The 23,511-nt window shown below is 38.6% G+C and overlaps 1 protein-coding gene across 4 annotated transcripts in view; it reads right to left on the reverse strand.

Moving 5' to 3' along the window:
- Positions 1–23,511, reverse strand: part of LOC311259924 (CUB and sushi domain-containing protein 3-like) — a 220,555-nt gene that overhangs the window by 148,091 nt on the left and 48,953 nt on the right. For 3 of the 4 annotated variants that reach the window (XM_084357337.1, XM_084357338.1, XM_084357336.1), the window contains exons 4-9: positions 22,359–22,553; positions 12,902–13,148; positions 5,517–5,629; positions 4,190–4,267; positions 1,271–1,358; positions 449–573 (exon numbers count right to left, since the gene is read on the reverse strand). In XM_084357337.1, the coding sequence (XP_084213463.1) occupies positions 449–573; positions 1,271–1,358; positions 4,190–4,267; positions 5,517–5,629; positions 12,902–13,148; positions 22,359–22,553 (846 nt within the window). The remainder of the gene's footprint in view (positions 1–448; positions 574–1,270; positions 1,359–4,189; positions 4,268–5,516; positions 5,630–12,901; positions 13,149–22,358; positions 22,554–23,511) is intronic. The other variant, XM_084357339.1, reaches the window with a different exon arrangement.

Below are 23,511 nucleotides of genomic sequence, written 5' to 3' on the forward strand. Positions count from 1 at the left end.
TGAAGACACAGACAATAAACACATTAAGTTATGAGGCAGATTCAAAATATACTTTATCATTTAAAAATATATATTAGTGTGCAGTATACATAGTATAAATTATCACTACCAAACCTGAAAGCCAGTCCTTGCAAAGTTAAATTCACAATAGAAAGCAGAGTAATAACTCCTGCATTGTAATGTGACAGAAAGGTAATATACTGTTTGCACAAGCAGAGAGAAGGTCTATTAGCTGCATTTCCATTAATCAAATTCTAAAAGGTGCTCCAGGTATTATGAAACATAGAAAAACATGCAGAGCATTTTGGAATGGAAAAGCAGAGTGCAGCAGCAGAGGCTTTCATACATAATTAACGAAAATGAACTTTCCTCTATCTGCATAGAGCCTATAACCAGAGGCACTGCCTTAATCAAACTGTTTTATTAGCTCCTCAGAAGCCTCGCTCACCCTTGCAGACGGGTCTGTGGTCGCTCCAAGCAGCAAAGACTTCGGCTACGCGCTGGCAGGTAATCGTTTTGGAACCCTGCAGCACATGGTCTTCATCACAGGTAAATTGAGAAGTTGCTCCGATGCTGAGAAGATAACAAACACCATTAACGCCTGGAAAAGCAATCAATCTGCCAAAGATGACCCTGATGAAATGTCAAATTCATTATTTATTTCATGTCATTCATTACACGTTCACATTGCACTGTGCATCAATGTATCAAATTCAGTAGATGAATAAATGAATGTATTTATTTATTGTCCTCAGTCTCCACACTTGCAGTACATATGACCCATTGAACACTTTTACAGAGAAACCGATACACACCTCTATATATTAGGGCAAATGGAGACCAACAAGAAAAGAAGCAAACTCAGTTGTGCGGCGACCTGAGAGTCAAGTGCTCCATGTCAAAGTAAATAGTCTGAACATATATATGCTTGATTTTTTCTGACCTGAAAGCTGAATGGGTTGGGTACAGAAAAACAAAGATTTAGACTATAGTGCACTATACTAGCAAAAAGATTATCCATGACTCTGTTACATTTCAAATGTTTGATCTATTTCACAAAGTTAAAAACCTGATGCAGGTTAACATCATAACATTAACGCTGTGATTATGTGCACATAGTTTGTTTTAGAACGTGACAGTGATAATTGAAATATGCTGCATGTCATAATACTGAAATTGAAATTGGATGAAGAGTATGTTGACCCACTCAATAACTCTCTTCCACACAAATCCAAGGTCTATCACTTCAGATGCTCAAGCACCATCTCACCTGAAGTCGGAGCCAATCCGTTTGCCATTCTCCGGCTCCCCTGGGTCAGGGCAGTAATTAGACACCTGTTTGATTCCTCCTTCATTCACTGAGTGAGAAAGAGAAGGACCAAGAATGCTGTGAGAGAGATACTTTAATTGTCGAAGCTCCGTACTTTCAGACAACACCCACTGCATTGGAAAGCACTTGAATAGTGGATTACTCTATTTGAATGTTTAGTAGTTGGGTTTGGTGACAGAATATGGTTCAAGGAATCACATAGTTATACAAATCTAGCTCATCTCTCAAGGTCAGAGAATTTTAACTGTAGGTTATTTGGCAGTGCTTGTGAATACACACTTGTGTTTTGTGATATCAGAGCCTGTGCCAAGGATAAATGCAACTCTCTTACCTGAGCTAGACAAAATAGGGAGAAATCTATCTGGGCCCAACAGGGACTAAGAGGATTAAATAACCTTCAGCTATCAATTGCAAGAGCTACAATAATCACTCAGTGAGACTCTCCATACATAATAATAGTTTAGGTGCACCAGATAAAGCCTTGTAGATATGGTTTCATAGTGAGTATAGCCTTTCCAACAGTGTGTGCATAATGCGAGACAATGTTTAAAACTCTCAACCATATCAACCTGAACATTTATTGGGTGGAGTCATTTTCAGGTGATCTTATCTCTTGATTGAGAGAGGGTGTGGCTTGAGCCATACCATATATTCAGGTGTGCACAATTATTAGTCAGCCTTTTGCTATAGGTAAAAATGGAGCGAAAAGACACCTATCAAAAACTGAAAAGTAAAAAAAATAAAATATGAAATGCCTTTTAGAAGGATGCAAAACAACTGAAATAGTCAAATTGTTAAAGATGGATCACTGCACAGTTAAACTCTTCTTGAGTATTAGTAAGCAGGGTTGCATAACATGAGACAAGAAAAACATCAGAGAGTTAACTTAACACGAAAGCTACAAAGATTTAGGCATGAAGCCTTCCAAAACTGTTTAGCCTCTAGTGCTACCATCTTTATAAACTGAAGCCTTCATGGAATGTGCAGAAGAACAAGGTGCAAAGTGCTCAGAAGTATTGCCAAGGTAAAGAAAGCTAAGCTCAAGCTCAAGCTTCAAGAGTGGGCCAGCCAATACTTGAAGACTGACTTTTCAAAGGTTTCATGGACTGACGAGATGAGGGTGACTCTTGATGGACCAGATGGGTGGACAAGTGGCTGGATCACTCAAGGACATAGGGGGTAATGGTGTGGACTGGCATTATCAACAATGAACTGGTTGGGTCCATTTGAGTTACAGATGGTCTGAAAATGACTGCAAGTTTCTGCAAGACACTATCTGAAAGCAGTCGAGTAGGAGAAAGATGTCTGCAGCCTTTAAGAGCACTATAATTATGCTGGACAATACTCCATCACATGTATTCAAGTACTCTGTTGCTTTAAAGAGACTTTAAAGATGGCCAAATTATGACTTGCTCTCCTGACATTAACACCACTGAAAAGCTATGACCTAAAAACCTTAAATCTACTGTCAGGGAAGGCAGTTCAGATCTTTGACATCTGGTAGGCTATGAAGACTGCTTGAGCTACAAAAGGTTGTGGAGAAAAAAAGAAACTCATGCAAGTCATGAAAAGGAGGTTAGCTATATTGGTAAATGACTACATTAACCATTTATCATGCTCTTTTATATTTATTACTATTTTTGGCATGCTTGTATGATTTTAGTTTGTAATGTAATTTGGAGAAAATGACTTGTTATCCAGCTGCCTAAAAATTGTGCACATTTTCTCTTAAAAGGTGACATATTATCCTTTGAATTTGGGATAAACCTATAAAATTGAGTCAGTTAAACAATAAACACAAATCTGAAAAAATGCACTTGCATAATAAAAATGCACACACTGTATGGTAGGAATGTAAAGAGGTAGCTTGGAAGGAGGAACATAATCTTTTTAGTTTTCTGCGTTCTGACTTTTAACAAGCCCATCTCCCCCTTCACATTGTGATCTGTAAATCAAAGACTGCTTGCACTACAAGTGAAATTCATGAAATATGTAGTATCATAAGTATTGTTAAGGTCTGCTGTAATATGTGCACAAAGACATTACCCCGCACACACAAAGACCATTCTATTTTAACGTGAGAAGCCCTACCGGCATGTTTTCTCTTCTTTGACTTCTTTCAAGAAGTTCATTAGCTTTGAAGTTAATTGTTGCGGGTTATAATACAGTTATGGGTTCAGTTATATGCAATGAATCCACAAGACATATGAAGCATCTCTTCATAGTCTTTTAAATGATTTACAGTATTGTCTCATAGAAAAGATTACAGCCCTCTGCATTATTCATGTCTCCGTGCAATGCCGAATCTATGACACATAAGGTAATAAAGATTACAACCTGCTATCATTGAAGTGTTTAGCACACTGGAGTGTTCTAGATTTATGTTAAGGACAGAGCTCCGCAAGCAATTAGAATGCATTCACTTCGGTCTGGAGTGTACACAAATCAACTGTCAAGTGAGTGGTCACTCAACCTTGACTACTGCTGTGTGTGTAGATCACACAGTGCATGAACATATGTCAATCTGATGTGCTGCTTAAAGAGTACAGAATGAGACATAGGGGGTTTGGCCGCACGAAACCGATCAAATTTAGCATTTTGCTGCAATATACATTACTTGGCCTGATCTAGCTGAGTTCATTTCTATCGGGACAGGAAGTCCAGGGCAGCAGGGGAAATAGGTCATCAGAAAGAAAAAGAGACTGCACTTCTGCAAAATCTAGTACTGTAGCTTAATTCCTTCACCAAATGATGCAGCAAAAAAAGAGAGACAAGAAAGGAAACAGAGACCCAGAACGCAAGCCCTACATAAACAAAAAAACAATGAAAACAGTTGCATAAGAAAAATAAAAGACTTACTCAAAGACAGTTTGTTAGTGTTGTCCTTTCCTGGTAATAATTTTACCCCTCTGGATTTAAGCTCTCCAGAGCTTTTCACTGGTCGAGAGCAATAGAAAGAGTTCATTAGATAAAAGAAGTTACAGTATTAGATGTGAGAAGATACAGTACAAGTGTTTCTTTCTCTGGATAATACTTGGTCCTATGAAGAACATCAAAATCTAATTGCTACTGGTGTGCATCCTTCTTCAAAAGAAATGAGTCCAACGGCTCAGATGAATTTTGAAGTGTTGCCCTGACAATTCTATAAAATGTAAATTAGTCTTTCATTCTCGTTTGTTTACTCATATAACTCAGACATATTAAACAGTGGATGGGAATTGATTGGTCAGAGCAGATTAAATGGTTATAGCTCATATGTGGGGGTGGGGGGTATACCACGAAGAAAGAACAGCCCAAGGACTGCAGTGTAACATCTTAAGATAGTCTAATTAAACACAGCAGGGGCAGGACTGAACACAAAACCCAGGTGATGCAAGTGGCTGTCATAATTTTGAAGTATCATCAGAATAGCCAAAAGCTATTAATGATGCATCAAACCAAAACAAGGGTATTTGTATCTGATAACACTGGGAGGATGCCTCTCTTTTGAACTATACTTTAGGTCAGTTGGTATCTTATAAACACAATCATGATGAGAATCTATTTAGTGACCAGACAAGGCTTGTTATATGCTCAAAAGCATACTGCGTAATAAAACTCCTCAGTCTTTGGTTTAAAAAACATCTGCCCTTTACATCATGAATAACAAATGCATATAAATATTGCTTTACCACTGCACAACAATGCACTGCAATGGATGAGAGATGCAATGCAATTGATTTTATGTTGTCATTTACAGTGAGTTGCCACACATGCATGTTACTGAACATTTTATAGAGCTGTTTATGGCGAAGTTGCAGGTTTCATATCTGGCTCAAGGCCAGGCTTTAAGCTTCTATAGTATAGTATATGCAGCACATATACTCCGACTTTAAAGTCAAGCCAAAGAACAATATCAGAGTAATGGATTATTGAACTGCCAGGGCTGAGTTGTTATAAGGGGGGAGTATATACAGTATGTATCTCTCAAATATTTGATTAACAAGGCCCTTTGAAGTCAATGGTTTGAAGCAGAAAAAGCCTTCATGCCCTCTACAGAGGGGGTCTTAATCAAACTGTTTAATATTCAGTTAACAAAGATCAAAAACATGTTTTGTAATTACAGTGTGCTTTTCCTACGAGGACGCTTTTTTTCAAGTAGGGGGGTCCTCTATTATGATGTGCAAATGAAGCAATCATGTCTTACCTTGATACTGTGCCCTGAAGCCTTTGTGGCGGTGGTTGCTCTCTGTCACAAAATGCAGCCGTAGCCAGTTTTTGTTGCTGATGATGGGTGCTGGAATATTCATTCCAGTTAGCCTGAGTGAAAATTGTCACAAATAAAAGAAAATACATGTCATCTGTTTTTACTTTGATTCAGCTACAGGGACACCGCTGGTCACTTGCATGCTTGAGTCACCATAAGCATCTAACAAAACAGAAAAACAGGCAATTGAGTAAAATTAAGAAAGAACTAAAATCCTGGAAAGGGAAATGAAAAGGGAAAATGAAAGGGAAGACAGAGAGATGTAAAGGCTATTTTACCCACATGCAGACATGTGCCATCATATCTGCAGTAGTGTTTGTCAAACCATTCCTGTGTTACTAAAGTCTCTGCATGTTCCGACTACATCTGTCTTACTGTTGTGTTTTTGATCAGAAGTTTTATTCAGCTCGTGGCCGCAGCATCAGTGACACTATAATCATAAAGATTTAAAGCTGCCAGGGGTCTTCTCATTTGTCTGGCTGACCAGCTCAGGCTCTTTTCTTGCAATCCCTGCACCGTGCCCTGTCATACAACAGTCAATAGTGCACAATGGCATTCTAGCTATTAAACGGAGGCTGGGGACAGGCTGAAAAAGAGCCTGGTGCAGTTGAGCCCTGTTTTCCCAAATTGGCCCAGTGGATAAAAAAAAAAAAAACAATGTGTTAACTTGTTATATTGTCTGTGTGTGTGTGCCCACATCTATTCATGTCTGTGTTGTTGTGTGTAAGGCAGTGTGAAGACATCTTTAAGGTTTGTTTTTCTATGTAATTTCTTTGGCATTTACTGCAGAGTCACCTAGGGGGCAGGCAGACAAAAGCCAAATGGAAGAACATCGAGAAAAAGACAGACAAAGAGAGTGATGGGGAAAAACAAAAATGAGAGAGCTACTTTTCGCTTGGAGGAAATTGCATACAGAAATAAGTAACGAATTAGTTAATCTACTTGACATTTGATATTTCCTTATTTTAATTACACCACTTTTCCTGCAGTTTAAATCTTAACTTTATTACTTCAGAGAATAAAATACATCCGTCATACAGATTATAGACTGCTTTATTTATAGACTGCTTTATTTTTAATTGCAAACTAAATGGAATTTTTCAATACTGATATTGTTAATCACAAATGATCTATCACAAGGAGAGATGATGGCAGCTCCAAGAGAAGAATTAAAAGGTAATAGATTTTCACACAAAAGTTGACCTTTTCTCTCATTGTGTAATTGATAAAATGCTAATGCTAATGACACTAATACACGGGCTGAATGAAAAAGAGCCGCCTTCAGGTGGCTGAACTATCTAAAAGAATCTGCCCCTAAGTATCCTGTAGTGGAAACTGCAAATTATCTCTAAGTCTAAAAGAAAACAGATAGTGACAATAAAACTGTACACATCCAGAAGTTGCACAGACGCCCTAGGCAGCACAGGAATGATGTTACAAATTTAAGACTGGCGGAGGTGAATATACTGCTGTCATGGCGGCAAAGCATGGCAGAGGAAGTGAAACATGATCTGCCATCAACAGTAAATAAAGGCTTATGGACACCTTACAGAGGACTTACTCCAATGGGTACATTTTTATCTGTGTGGTAAAACCATTATATTAATTTTTAAAATGTAACAGTGTACACAAAAATCTCCCTGCTGCATAAAGCAAAGCACGTACAAAGTATAAAAAATTGCAAAAGTAGCATTATATTGTTTTTGAGGCTCCTGGTTTGAGCAGAGGAAATACACTCCCTCAACACTCCCTCCAGCTGCTGTGCACAGATGCCCAAATGAACACAAATGTGCTCATAGGCTCAAGGCAGGCAGAGAAGGAAGACTTACAGCATCTGATGTGATCTGAGAAATTGATGACTTGCGTGCCAAAATTTTGCCTTCTTTGAAGAAGATATTTAATGTTGTACGTCACTAAGCACTAAAGTGATTAGTTATCATCTCAGGGAATGTGTTCCATCACCGATAACAGAAACCTGTGTTAAATTAATTCTCTCAGATTTTTTTGTTTCTCAAGTTGTCCTTGTATTTCTACATTTTGATAAAAATTTTAACAGCAGCCAAATGGTTATGCAAAATAATTCAGAGGTACTTCATGGAACTTCGATGCTTGTTGCGGTTACTCATCAATGTAACTGTCATAAAAACAAATAAATTACTTGTGGAAAGCGGAGTGAAAGTCTCCTTAAAACAGGTAAGAACAAGTGAGTGCTGTCTACTGTTTTCTTATTGTATCTCCTCCAGTGCATACTGAGTGACAAAAGATGAGAAAGTCCAATTGGAAAAATGGATTCCTCACATAATGCACTGCCATTCTATCTCTGCAGACTCACTCAGGGTATTTGTTCCCTCATAGATATGCAATATGGCTTTTCAGAGATTACCTCTTGGCATGGCTGCAGTGTTTTTATGTGCTTGGTTTTGGCATGCTTCAAATGAACAATTTTGGGGTGTCTCAAGGACTAATGGTAGTTTCTGACACGGGTCTGCAAGGTACATTAGAGAGTTCTCATGAAGTTCTTGTGCCTGATTTGATAGGATGAAGGGTTGAAGGGAGCATGGAAATCTCATCAAAAATACCAACGTAACAAGTCCCTATGTGTCGGTACTGTGGCCAAATGTGTGGCCTCGAGGGCAAAGAGATAAGCTGAAATCTCTTGTGTCTCTGCTTAGTTTCACAGAAGAAGGTTATATGTAGGTGCACCCCAGATAATGAGCGATCAATTCAAATTTGTCAAAAAAGATGGGCCAGGTGATTTTGTCTTTTCTCCCACATGTATTCTATATAATCTGACAAGCGGGAGTAATTGTAAGAATATTTTACTCCCTGTCTGCCAGTAGATTGGCGTCTGAGAAGTGTGAGTCAGTCACTGTAGCTCCTTACATTAATTGCTCTGGTGGAATACCTAGGTCGATTGTCGATTCACATTCCTTCAATTAAACATTGCATTCTTCCCAGTCTGATCACAGTGAAGGAAAGCTTTTGGAGACATTTTGATGGGATATATTTTGCCAGGAAAGATCAATAATAAATCCCAGAAAGAATAAATTGAATCTAATACAAATGGTAATTTAAACAAAGTTGGTAATTTAGCTGCAGGGCACCTCTTGCTCTCAACCTGCTTTGAATATTGTAATCTTCCTCTGACAACCATTTAGCTCCTCTGCTTGAATAGGATTGTTCATATTTAGTGAACCAAGCAAAATATTGCCAGATTGCTCAGTAAAATAGCAATCAATTTCTAAAGTCTAAGCTTTCTTTGTATTTTTATAGCATGTGGAGTCAATGGTACAGTAGGGAATCTGAAAAAACTACAAAGACACGATGGGGAGGTAGAAAATGACGTAGACATCCGGAGGAAAGCGTGGAAAAAAATAAAACAAAGTTCCAAATTTCATAGTATATAAGCACAAAAAGTGTATCTAATATCCACAAAGCCTTTCAGGTTTTATGTTCTGTCTATTTCTGAAATAATGAGTGATGTGTAATCTACAGCTTGTTGTTTTTGCCCTTTGTGAACAGGGCTGTACAATCATATTAAAGGTCAGAGGAATAAAAAAAAACTGTTTTTCTCCGTCTAACCCAGATCCAATGTTGGCTTTTGCCAAAGGAAACAGAAATTGTTTTGTGTGTGGGTCCATTTTCAAGGTGATTGATGTGTAGCCTCACATCAACTTCCCCAGCATGATGACGATGGAATCAATAAACTCATTTGCGGAGATCTGATAGAAATCTTCAATTGATAAAAGGATAAAAACTGCTAAGAGGTGTCAGCAAAACATATTTCTTGCCCTATAGTCCTGGAATCTATCAGGAATTGGTTTTTAGTATTAGTGATCACCACTTTCAGGAAATTGGCTGACAAAATTTGGCAGTTCAAAATGTTAATGCATTTCCTATTTTACAGCAACCATTACATACAGTATGTGGGAATTAATTGAAGTTAATTTTCAGTAATGATATTTATGTGGAATATGTGTTGATTATTCAAGGATCAATTTTAGTGAATTACTGTAATACTTAATTTGCAACTCATATTCAGCAACCTTATCTTTACTTATGTTTGTCACTGGATAACAACCTATAATAGCACAGGTTCAGAGAGGATAACAAGTGAAGCTGGGTCATGCTTTATTTCCATTTGCCTGAAAAAGGCTAAGAGGAGTTGTTAACTCTGTCTGACTTTGAGATTCCAGGCTGTCAATCATCGTTAAGCAGCTCTAACCCTCAAGGCTAAATTGACAGTTTGCTTGTCTCTGCCTGCAGCTGGTGCTATATGTTAGGATGCTTGAAAGTTTAGCTGTCCAATGGCCTTGTACGCAGTCAAGAGACACTCATAAAGAGAGAGCGAGCGAGAGCAATGAATTTTATGGGCATGAGAGAATAGCTCGCTCTGAATCGTGTTTGTTTTCATGTCTGTTTGTTTACCTGGTCGAGTTGAAGCCGTCTCTCTAAAATTCTGGCCCCACTGCACTCAAGCTCACTGGGTCCCACTTGGATTGTAGGGCTTAAAAGAAGAACTGTGCCTGACAGCCACTGACATTTGGTGACACACAATAACATCAACTTGGAGTTTCAAAGCATTCAAGTGATGCGTGGTGACCGCTCAGCACACACATAAGTAAAACTCTAACAAATAAAGAATCTGCTTGTTCGACTGCTTTACCTGATAAATATAAACAGTATGTGCCTTTATAACCTCTCCTGAAGACATCAGTTCCTCCCAAAGGGTTATGAAACCAGGGAAGAGTCGGCTGATAGCAGTCACAGGAAGTTTTGTCTGATGAGCTGATGTATTTTAATATACATTTTTAATAGTAAAAATTACTACCTGACATCTTCCTTATTGCTGGGCCCTGCTTCAGATAAGGTAATGGATAGGAAAGCAAAGGAAACTCTGCTGTAGCTGGAGGTAATAAGGTAAGGTAATCTAAATCTATACGATATGTATTGATGCTGCTGTGATGATGTTAGATGTCTTTAAAAGATAAGACATTTTTCCAAAAACTCAATGTTTGAGTTTCTATGTCATTTGCTAGTTTACAGTTGTAAATGCAATCCATTCATGCATTTCATTTGTTATTCATACCGTGTTTAAAACATTATAAATGTAATAAAAAGAAATTAAACATTATTTTAAGTAAATGTGTGCAATCATTTATACGAAACCTGCTTAAAAAAACAACAACTCATCACTGTGACAGCATTAAAAGAAATGTAATTACATTTATAGATGCTTTTATTTTAAAGATTCAATTAAGTAATCTGACCAGCATACCTTGTTTTTCCTCACTAGGATTAAACAATATGTGAAAACAAGATGTTGGCTGCACAAGTCTGTTTGGTTTCTTCTCTCTTAAAACTGCACTGCATTGGCCAGTAAAATGGGTTCAAGACGTTCATTTTGGCTTTAATTAGCAATCGTCCCTCCAATGTGTGGAGGGGTTAACCCTAACCCATTTTATGGCCAGAGGAATAAATTGATAAAAATAAACAGTAATAAAACTGATGTAAATAATAAAACACTTAGACCAATTTTTCTTAAATCCTGAAAAGCAGGAGACATAAGATAACACAAGGCATCAGCCACTGGGGCTTTAAAGGATTAAAACCAAGAGGCATTTCTGTCACTAAAAGAGTTAATTTGGGAGTTTTATATCTAAAAGGAGAGGGTTACCTGATGGTCCGTCAAAACAAATCAGTTTCATCCCATATCAGCTCCCTGTCACACTCTCTTTAGCTATGTCAACATAAAATGCTTAGCAGTCATCACCACACTCAGAGCAACTTTCCTCTGGACTCTCTCCGTCTCTCACTGACACAGTGTCTGCCTCTCTCTCTCCCTCTGACAACTCTCAGGGACAACAAAGCTCGTAGCTCAGTGATTGATTTGAGCATCTTTCAGCCAATTATAATTAATGCCCAGCAGGATCACATAAAGCTGGAATGCTCACATTCGCGCAGGACGCAGAGGAGATGGATAACCTAAGCCTCAAGGTTGGGGGTCAAACCCATTTCATCTTTCCTTGTTTCAGCTGGGAGTGACTTCTAAATCAAGCCCTTACAGAAAGCTATAAACCAAAGTGTCTGAAAGGCTGCTTTTTAAACAAAACCTCTGTCAAAGATTTGTAATTCATGTGCACTTTACTTTGAATTATGCAACAGGGAGTCATGTGCCCTCCCTGTGGATTGATCTGATTCAATCAGAACCACAAGGATTTTTTTTTAATATTCTTTACACAACTGTCCATGAAAAATGAATTAAAGGTAAATATGCATGCCTGTCAGCTGCCTTTTTCTCCTGAGTTTCCAATACATGATGCTGGTTGTAAAGTGTTGCTCCTATAAAATATTATGTGGTCATGCTCAACCACACATACCAAGCCTCTATTCTATGCTTTAAGATCATAGCAGGCAGCCTTCCTTGTTATCTCGAAGAACTAAGTGCAATCCTAACGCAATACAGTCTTGTCTTACAAACCCCTCACTTCTCTTTGGAATAAACTTAGAGCAGGCTACTGTCTTGCCTGGAATCTCTATGTATTGACTCAAACTGTATTTATTTTCTCTGAGTGCCATTTATGTTTTTGTTCTGATCAAATAAACAGCTGCCAAATCTCTACAGTGCACAACATTTTTGCAGACCAGTAGATAAATTATGTTGATTAAGAAGCATTAGTCATTTTTTGCGATTTTGGGATTTACTTTATTTTTTATAATTGTTTAATATTTTTTTGAATATTGAAGTTTTTTAAGGGATCTCTTCATTATTATCTAGGAGAGTTTGGTCTTAGTTTGGAACTGCAGCTGTGGGCCTGTGAAACCAATTGAAACATTGTACTTGATATTGGGCAACACAAGTAAACATGACTTCACAACTTACCTGGAACTTTTACTTGTCCCTTGTCAATCAAAACTGACTTCATACTTACAAAACACCCTAATTGTGATAAAAATACTAGCATCTCTGGATTTTCCAAATGTACTTCCTGGCCTACATTCAGTTTGGCAGCCTCGTTTTCTAACAGAATATAGGTCATGATTTATTAACAGCTTTACTATAGCACTAAAAATTCATTTTTCCTGAGAGAATTTAGTACACTTCATCCTTCTCCAACTGATACATGAGTCAAAAACAGTCACGGAAACCAAACCTGCATCCACACTAATATAATCTCATCACACAAAAATCACAAACCCCTTTCTGTAACACCTTGTGAACACCATATGACACACCTCCTGTCATACATAAATTCTTAATGTACCAACTGAATAATCATCTGATACAAGCACCAACCGCTCTCACTCCTCACAGCTCAACTCACCAGATGGTTGGCGGTTCAGAACCCTCGACTTCCAGATAATCCGACTTCTCCTCCATCTGAAATTCAGTGAAAACCAGGGAGATTGTGTCCCCCGGATCTGCCAGGATGGTCCACTTACACTCCCCACTGCTGCCCAGGCCTCCAGCACCTCCACCTCCGCCAGCACCAGGGGAGTCACCGGTGGGAAAATCGAAGCTGGAGATAAGTCCGCTGGAGCCCCTAAGGGTGCCACCGCACGTGTCCTCCGCTGTCAGTCACCATAGAGAAAACCCAGGTGGGGAGGGTGAGGGGAGAGCAGACACACGTTCTCTTGGTTATTTCAGAGCTATTACTCAAAGTTCAACATGGGAGGGGAAAGTGGCTTCAGGCATAAAACATCTGTACCTGTCCCTTCAAATGAATGCAAGCTAGTAAAAGACCAATGTGAAAGCCACTGCTCAGCTGCACAGGCTGTTTAAGCACATTTTATTTGTTTTTCACAAGTGTGCAAGATTAAAAGGTTACTAGTGTTTTTATTCACACTGGCATGAATCATTAAGCAGTCAGACAAGTGACAATGGAGATGATAACTATTTACCAATTAATTGTGCACTAATTCTGGCGCAGTTTCCTTCTGTGCAGTTTCTATGTGGGTGGAAAACAATCTTTTGTGCTTGTTCTCTTATTCCTACCATCTTGTCTCGTCCATTTATCGTAGAGTCAGTAATTCATCATTGTGTCCTTTAGGCCCCCTCATGTTTCAGGAAACAAACAAATGGTGATAAACAGGGCTTATAATGCTGTGAAATTGTGTATTTTTTGTAATGTGAGGAGCATGACACCTCAGTTGAATGTTAATGCACTCTACCATAACAGCGGCTTGCTCTCTTTCAGTCCACGTCCCTTTTCCCTTCTTTTCCCCACCCTTTCTCCAATCTCTATCAATTTCTATTTCCATTCCTCTTCTCCGAGCCCTCTCAGATCTTCCTACTATTACTCACCACCCTCCCCTCTACCCCTGTATCCGATTTTTTCCCCCTAAAGAATTCTAATGATGGCAGGGCTTTCACAGTTTTCACATCATTTAAGACTAATATATGACACTCAGCTGTGCCAGCTGAAACCTTTGATGGCTCAGTGCTCCACTCAGGGCTGTCAGAGCTGCCAGCCTTGGAACATTCCCGTATGCTGCATTACACGATTGGTCAAGGAACAAGGAAGCGGATGTATGAAATTCAAAAGAAGATAAAGAGAAAAGGGGAAAAGATGAGAGAGCAAGGGCTTCTAGTTAGCTTGATCCATGTCCTTTGACACATTAGCTGAAGCATAGCAATTGATCAAAGTCTTTATAAGAAGGGCGGAGATGGCACTGATATCATGTGAGACTTCAATAATGTCCACACATATGTGATTCATATCAAGGGCAGACTCTCATTTGTAGACTACAGCAAGGGCAGGCATTTATTTGTCGAATGCCTGCAGCCAACAACAACAAAAGCACGTGGAGTCATAATTTGTTTCTGGTTTAAATCATCATACACTTCACCATATAACACTTATCCTGAGTGATGAATTTTTATATTGCCTCAATGCATTTAAGATGACATTCCAAAGAGTGCCCAGTAGATATGTAGAGTAATTGGCTATAGGCTGAAATTAAAGTGATATTAGAGTGCTGCAAGTATAACCAAATGAGCAATATCATTTATTTTTTTTAACCTTGATGAGACACACGAGGACAGTGTAAAGTGTCCACATTGCCATCAAGGCAAAGAGAGCAAGAAAGAAGTGGCAGATAAGAAGGGTTTGATAATGAGAGGGGGTGAGTGTAGGAGATGAGATGGAAAAAGACAAAAAATAAGTGGAAGGGAAGGGAGAAAGTGGAGGGCAAATCAAGTGCGAGAGTAAAAAAGGAAAGGAAAGGAATACATTGGGATTTTCCAAGAGACAAAGATTCACAGAACAGTAATATAACACACTACCATCAAAACTGTTCAATGCAGCAAAGGCACACAGTTAATGGATTGTAGTCTAAAGCAATAAAGTTTTCAACAGCTTACATTGAATAAGAGTAGAACATTCATTGCAACCAAGCAAGATTATTAGAGAGGCTCAATTTGTAAAAGTCTGTAAAAAAGACATCCCAAGGTCTTTCCTATAAACACTCCTTCACTGCTTTGAAAGTATAGGAAGCTATAAGTGAATTGCATATGCACTTAAAGTATAATTCATCTAATTTCCAAAATTGTTGAATGTGAAAAGAATCACAAAATATCAACACACAGCAGTAAGATTCAGTACTGTAGATAAGAGTGTATTAAGTTAGGCCGTGAGGTGCATGCAGACAGCAAGCAGAAACAGCAGGTTGTCATCCTCCGCTGTTTATGTTCTAGGTTTTGACTGGAAGGCACAGAGGACACAACGTTGCCACCATGGCAAATGATTCCACTGACATTATCATAGAAAAGAAAAAAGACAATGAAAAGGCTCCCCATAAACCTTAAACAAAAATGAAATCCTTTTTTTGGTTCTCAGATCTTTCTACACCAGAATATATGATGCTGGGACAAATGAAAAACAGCTCCGTTATGGTTTTCTCTGAGGTGGTTTTTCACGATAACAGACAATGCTGTCTGATCACTGTAAAAGGAAATTCAACTTAGGTTGTGGCAGCGAGATGTCATGTGCAAAAGTGTGTGACAAGGACAAAGGTAATGTTGTATGTAGACTGAAAACAGTAGCGATGGTGGTGTTAACTGCCCGCTGTGTGCAAGCAATTTTTAAGAGATGTTTCGGTAAAGCAGCTGCAAGTCACACTCTAGTTTATGTGCTATGAATTAATGACTAATATTTCAGTACATGGCTTCCTCGATGGAATGAAATAGATTTGAACAACCACATTTAATGATAATAACCTCACTTATAACTCATTAATGTGTCTACAGTTGTAGCCTAAACTGCACAGGAAAATTGGGGAGATGCTTGGGGGCAATTCATTATTGTACAGAAGTACTACAGGTTTCTTAGCTGTTTCTTTGAAAAGCATCCAAGCATGGTGCTGCAAATTACAAACCAGCAAACTGCTGTCTGAGCCTTGAAAAATGCTTTGCAGCCTGAGAATTTTAAATGGCACTGAGTGGATACTGCCTTATAGATTTCATACATTCACATGCAGTGTATCATCGAGATGCATGTCAGCGTTTGAGCTACAATTTGCCAACGAGGTTTAGTGACATAAAAGAGGCACTGAATGCTGGGCAACGTGCTCCTTAGCAAATCATTAGAGCATGCTCTGGATTTAAAAACGGGGAAGGATCCGTCTCATTTTAAAACGGTGGCAGTGTAAAAAAAAAAAAGATGGTGGTGAGGATTAGGACTACTTTAGCTGAGCTCATTTACATCCCAGCATCAGCAATCTAATGCTACTTGAGGAGGGATTAAGCCTCTCTCCCCTTGACTTTGATCAGATATACAACACTTGTCTTTCTACTTAGAAATATTCACCCCCAAGGATAGAAAGGAAGGAACTCTTGTATAATTTTCTACACTACCTCAGGTTTTTTTTCCTTTGTAACAATCGCTGTGATAATGCAAAGGCAGTGACTACATCTACAGTAAGTCCCTCCTTTGCTCGGCTGTAAGTCATGTTACACATTGATGGGGCTGATTAATAGTAAGAGAGCTGTAATGGGTGCAGAGATATAATTCATATTGCGCCATGCATACTGCTGGGGGTCATGTCATTATAGTGACCATCTCACCGTAATTTCAGATTTTAAATGAATTATGAGGGGACGATTCCATGAGAAATACTGCACCACAACCCCAAACAGTATTCAAATGGTTGCCTAAATTCTTGCTATTGGCAAGTCAAGTTTGCGTATTTGAATCTCAATTTGTATAGCAGAAAGTTGAAAAGGCAGTGCTGAGAAAGCTGTGCACTCAGTCTAGTCACATTACTAGATATGGAAATGTTTTAAAGGAGCAAGGGTTTTCTACGGCCTAATTCTCTGATTTTGTTGGACAGTGGCTGGCAGCAAGAATGACAGTGTATCAATAGACCATATTCTCATGTTACCACACTGTCCCTGTTTGCTGTCTCGCTGCCTGGTTTAATGAATGTCCAGAGACAATTTAGATGGAAGGAATCGAAATAGGCTCCTGGGAGGAGCAGTAGCAACTCACGATTAGAATAGCCATTAATTCTCCATCTCACTGTCTTTCTGCTTGGAGGTGATTCTCTCTAGTTTTTCATTTCAGTCTCGTTGACTCCACACTTAAACCATCCCTACACTTACATTTATTTACACCTCTCTGTTTTTCTTTCAACCTTTCAAGCTCTAGTGTTGCCTCTTTGAAGAGACAGTGACAGAGGATAAACACACTTTATGGATAGTAATTCCATTAAAGCCAGACACTACAGATGAATTGTGTTAAAGTTTCATAAATTAATATAACCATTACTTTTGGATATCTCTTCTTTACCACTCCATAAATCAGAAATACATTTTCACTATGTGTTTAGGAAAACAACATTATATAAATGAGGCTATGAATGATATACCAACAAACCCCTCTGTAAAAACCTTCCAAATATAGATACTAATACTAAGTCACATCACTTTATCGATACGGACTTCCATGTCGTGCCTCCAGGGTAAACACTGCTGTGACTACTTTTAATTAAATGAAAGTTGACAACTCTGTCCAGCAAATATATTTATATCTGATAATTCCACGGTTTAGTAATGATGTGTAATATTGGTCAAATTTGGGTTTAGTGGCGTCATTATCCTGCTTTACACACAGCATTTGATTAAGAAATGTGTATGCCTTCCTGCCCTTTTCACTTCCCCTCTTTCTACCCCTTTCCCCTCTTTGTTTCTGTCAGCTGTACACACACACAAACGTTTGACTTACATGACTTTGGAAGTTGGACGAGGATGGTGAACAGAACTGGGAGAAAGATGAAAGAGAGAGAGGTAGGGACAAAAGGAGGTGACTGGTTGAACGACTGAGGTGTTGGGAGACTGTGGGGGGTGGACGGTGGATTGGGGAGAGGTTTTGTGTTGCTGTGTGTTTAATGTGAAACAATTGGTGATGAGCAGAAAGGGCAGGATCTCTGAGGAAATAAGATCAAAGGACCATCTGCCTACATACAGGAGCCGGGCCGGATTTAGACAGAGAGACAGAGAGACAGAGAGAAAAAGACAGAGAGAGACAGAGAGAGAGCAAGAGAGACAGAGAGTGAGAGAGTGGCTCAAGCAGTGCCCAGACCTGAAAAGGAGTGATGTTTCTGGCCCGTGGCAATAGAGGCTAACACCATCTTTAAATGGAAACCGGAGGAACCCTCCATCTGCAGCTTTTTATTTCTCCAAGCTTGCCATTTTTCAGACATATGCTGTACCATTTTCTTTTTGCTGTGCCTTGCACTGTAGAACGAGTTGGCACAAGCAAATTTGCTCTGCTGGCTTTGGGATTGCTTAGGATTGTATATTAAAATCGTTTTAGTATATCCTCTCTTCTGTTTGGATGACTTTGCACATCTTAGACCTAGTAGTCCATCATCATCAAAATGTACTCATTTATTTATTCAAGACATGCAGTTATTCACTGCTTTGCATCAAAAAAACTAACAAAAAACAATTAGATTAATCTGTAAGAAAAGAAAAGAAAAGAAAAGAAAGAAAAAGAAAACTGAAAATACACACAGATCTACTCCAAACTTTTCCATAGTGCAAGACTAATCTTGGATTCAGTAAACCATTGTAGAGTATATTATATAGAGTCTATTTCACTATATAGCAATGAGAAAACAATAGCAGACTATTCTTGTAGATTGGAAGGAAATATTCTGTATATAGGAATGGTTTTCAATCCTTTTACAAGCTTTTGCCTAATGCTAGTCTATGTGTCCTTGCAGTATACTGTATGAAGTTGTGGCTCTGTCTAAAAATAAAAACAAAAATAACTGTCAAGGTTTTCCCTGACTCAAAATGAGATTGCAGCAGCACTTGCTGATAGTGGTTTGGGGTAAAGGGAGGCTGACACATCAAAAGCAAAGGAAATAGAGTTCCCTACTTGGAATATGTGCATCAGAGTCTACAATAGCCTCTGTAAGTAAGCTCTTACAGTGTCTGTGCTGCCTTACCTAATTGTTCCATCAAGCCAAATGATCACACTCAGTCCTTTGTACACTGTAGCAAAAACGATAAGTAACATACTTGTACTGCTGTGAGACCCTAACTACTGTGCACACATCCCAGTGTTACCTCTAGTATTTTTTTCAGCCACGGGAGGACAGGGTTTTGTTGCACCTGGGTGGTGTGTGCATGCTGATGGAAACATCAATATGAAATTTAAAATGTGAAAATAAAAAAAATAAAAACAAGCATGATATGGTGTAATAATATGGTGTGGTACAGCCATGGGTAGAAGCTAATGTCTACTCATTTAGGGTCCCAGTCTGATAGCATATGCTTAGTTTTTGTTTTCTCTCCTCTCTTTTGTTTTTTCTCCTCTCCCTCTCCTCCTCCACTCTCCTTTCCCCTGTCTGCCCTCTTTCCTCCTACATTTTTATCCCCTTAACTTTACAGTGCATCATCACATTAACTTCAGCAAACATTGACCAACTCATCATTATTAATATGAAGAAGAAATAATGTTCCAGTTAATCAATAGAGACTATATTGTGAATGTGTATCTAAACTGTAAACTTAACTTTAGCTGCTTGTTAAACCTACCTTTTTTCTTGTCTTCCAGTAGAGTATTTTCATCCTCTGCCCTGTTTGTCACTCTGCCTAAGGAGAAAACGCTGTGCTAGCACTGTTGTTTATTTGGTTGTCATGACTTCGCAAATGATTGACATCCCGTCATTGCTCTTTTTGCGCATTTTCAAAGTGGAGAAAGAGCGAACAACTGTTGATTTGAATTCAGTAGAGCGGACAGCGCCACAAAGTCATTTAATTGTGACTTTATTACATTTCACAAAATTCTAACAATTATTTTATATGTTTAAAGGTATATAACAGATGCACTGCATCATCATAAATCGCAAGATATCACACTCTTACCAGCACAATGCCTTTCTACATATGTAATGGATTATTTGCATCCGTGTGATGACAGGTCTCATCTAGGCAAAGACAGGAATAAGCCGCATGGTATGATGAGTGCTAGTCAGTCATCTATCAACAAGCTGTCACAAGAAACCATCATTATGCTATAGTGTCTTCATCACTCTCCTTCAATTACACACATACAGCAGCGTTAAGGGTTCAAGTCGTGGGCAACAGTATTTTTGAACACGCTGGAAAGATTCTGAGCAGAAAATTAAGCAAAAAAACATTATGAAGCTCTCCAAGTGTCAGAAAAGAAAATGTATCACACCTCAAGCGATGCAGACTCTTAAAACTTTTTGAAATGTCTTAATGCTGTGAACTGCACTTGGCTCTTGCTGTACACTCATACCGTACACGTTCATGTTATTCTTTGGTTTGTAACTTTTTGGATTATCTAAGTTGTCTGAACTGCCAAGTGCATCTAATTGAGACGAAGCACTCACTCTTAATGTGGAAAACTTGAGACCGTTGTACTTTCCCATACTAAATAGGGTGTTGTGATTTTGTCCATTCTTAGTAGATTTGCATTGTGAAACCTAAAGCATTTTTAATGGACGGACCGGTAAAATGGTTCTTCTTCTATGGAGAATTTTTACCATTGGATATATGATAAACATAAATCATTGATATTATTTGTCTTCACATCCATCTGTAAAGGTGCGTTCACACCGGACCTTTTATTTTTGTTGCTGGCGACAAGTTTACATATTAAGTAAATGCAAACGAGCGACTGAGTGGTTAATCGCTCAGGCGAAATGTCGCTGGGGCTCTGAGCGACAGCGTCCGAGCGACGGAGCGACGGAGCGACGGAGAGCTCAATCGCTCTGTTAACAAAATTAACAGAACAAATAATCCATTCTGTCCTCAGGCAGACATACATTTTAACGGTTCAAGTTTTCAAGCACAGATACCTGCCATATACATGTGTCACCAGAAAAGAGAAAAGGCACACAGTTTCATAGGTTCCAGGTGACACAAGGAATGATGTGGCATTTTCATTTCAAATCCTTCAGACTGTAACCACAATGGACTAACAGTGAGATTGCATTTATTTTTTACTGCCAAATATTTTCAGATAAACATTTAATTGCTTCGTAGGTTGTGCAACCTGTTGTTGTTGTTATGCATGCAGTCTGGGAGAAGAGCTGACTGTGACCTCAGTAAGGCAGCAGAAGCAAACAGTTCAAGCATTGTGAAAAACATCACATCAGAAAAAAAACAGTCCACAGTGCAAAGAAGAGGGGTCCAAATCTCATTCTCTACTACAATCGAAGTGCAGCCAGAATCCAGTAGATGAACCGCTCCTCCTTCCTACGGAAGCCCTAAAGGGCCATGCATTCATACATTTTATTTCCTCCGTTTTCCCATGATAACGAGTTAATTTCATTTGTTTTCTCGAGATCTCGAGTTATTATCTCGAAATAACAACTGCCGTTTTCCCGAGATAACAGGGTAATTTTCTCGCAATCTCGAGATAATGAAACTGTTTTCCCAAGATAACGATATAATTATTTCGAGATCTTGAGATAATGACTGTGATATGATAGGCCTGAGATTTCCATCACACACAAGTGGCATGGCATGCTGACCGATGGGTTTCTTGAACACTACTGTAGGTAAGTCTATTTCTCCGTTGTTTGTTTTGTTTGTTATGCTTTCTATACTAAATTAGTTTTTGATGAAGGGATGAATGAATGTTACAACAGCTCAAGATCTTGAATTAATTATATCGTTATCTCGGGAAAACAAAGTTTCATTATCTCAAGATCTCGAGAAAATTATCCCGTTATCTCGGGAAAACGGCAGTTGTTATTTCGAGATAATAACTCGAGATCTCGAGAAAACAAATGAAATTAACTCGTTATCGCGGGAAAATGGAGGAAATAAAATGTATGAATGCATGGCCCTTTAGGGCTTCCGTACCTTACAGTAGAATGTATTAAAGCTACTTTCTCTACAGGAATATATATTTAATTAACCTTTAATCAACTTCAACATGATTAAAATCATTTCATCCCATCAGAATGCAAATAAATGTATATATCTAATGAAGACTTGTGCCAGACTTTACCATATCTGTGGCACAGACAAGTCACCCAATCACGTAGCCAGCAGGCTGCCAATCATTGAAATGCAATTAACTTTAACAAACTCATGGAAATCAAATGTCAAGAGGTCAAAACAAACCAATCACCTGCTAATTTTTAATTTTTTTAGGGGAGCCCTACAATATGTAGATAACATCATGTATTCTCCATGATACCTGACAGTTACATTGTACAGCTGTGAGAAAAAGTCAGCAGCAGCCAGTCCTTATAATGATTAATAACTCATTTTCAATAATAAAACATACTCACCTCTACAGATTGGCACAGGGAAGTCCCACACTGACACACCGGCTGCATTGGTCACACATGTGAGGAGCGAATGTCCATCCAGGACATAGCCAGTGACACACCGGTAGCGGATTTTATCACCTACGTTGAACTGGGTTCCATTCAGAATGCCTTTGGGTGGAATCCCTGGGTTTCCACACGAGCTGCTTCTCAGCTCTGGAAATAGAATGACAAGACAGTATTGTTAAGAATTACAATGCGTTTCCTTCCTCTTGTCTCTAGTCATGTATGCAGAGCTGACTACAATGCATTTTCATAGTGTTTACCATGCTATATTGTCAGACATTGTTTATAATCTTGACTTCAGTATACAGTCTATAGACAATGTTCATAGCTGGCAAATGTCAGCACTAAGTTAATGTAATGCCATTGCTACTCAAATGCTTAGTAATGTCTGAAGAGCTGACATTAATATGGTAAGATGATAAAATGCACTACCCAGGGAGTGCTGAAGTACCATACTGTGTCTTACCCATCTCTTTACATTAAGAGTTCACTGAACAACATAAATCTATAGCTGGAAGCGGCAATGAAGGGCAGAGAAAAACAAGTACATTTGCACAATGAACAAGGAAAGAATAAACAAGGTAGTAAAAAAAAAGATGGCAGGACAACATGAAAAAAGCAGCTACAGCTGCCAAGTATAATCATTTTCCTGTACGCTCTTGAATGGCCATTTTGCTTAATAGCAGGGGCAGAACTCAAACTATTTTCATAAATTCATCGGTGGAAAAATGAATCATAGCACTGAATGTGCACTAGACTTTTTGATTACTAGCTCTTATCTGATACCCACTGCAGGGCCTAGTGATAGGCCAAAACATAATTTAACATGAACACTAGGTTTCTGGCTTCCATGGGAATGCTCACCAAATTAATGCATTTGGCACATTTTACTGTACAATGATAACTGTCAATGAGGCCTGATATAAAATGACCAATGTTTAGACATGGATCTCTTCTGAGTTACTCTTATTACTTACTAATTTTCTTTTATTTCTCTTCAAAGAGAAATCATAATTTTGATACACATATTGTTTAAACTCTGGAGGAAGCTAATATGGTGAAGTCTGCAGAAGGTATGTATATTAACAGAATGTGTGCTGTATTTCTC

The sequence above is a fragment of the Pagrus pagrus genome (assembly GCF_965226575.1).
Source record: "Pagrus pagrus genome assembly, chromosome: 7".
NCBI lineage: Eukaryota > Metazoa > Chordata > Actinopteri > Spariformes > Sparidae > Pagrus > Pagrus pagrus.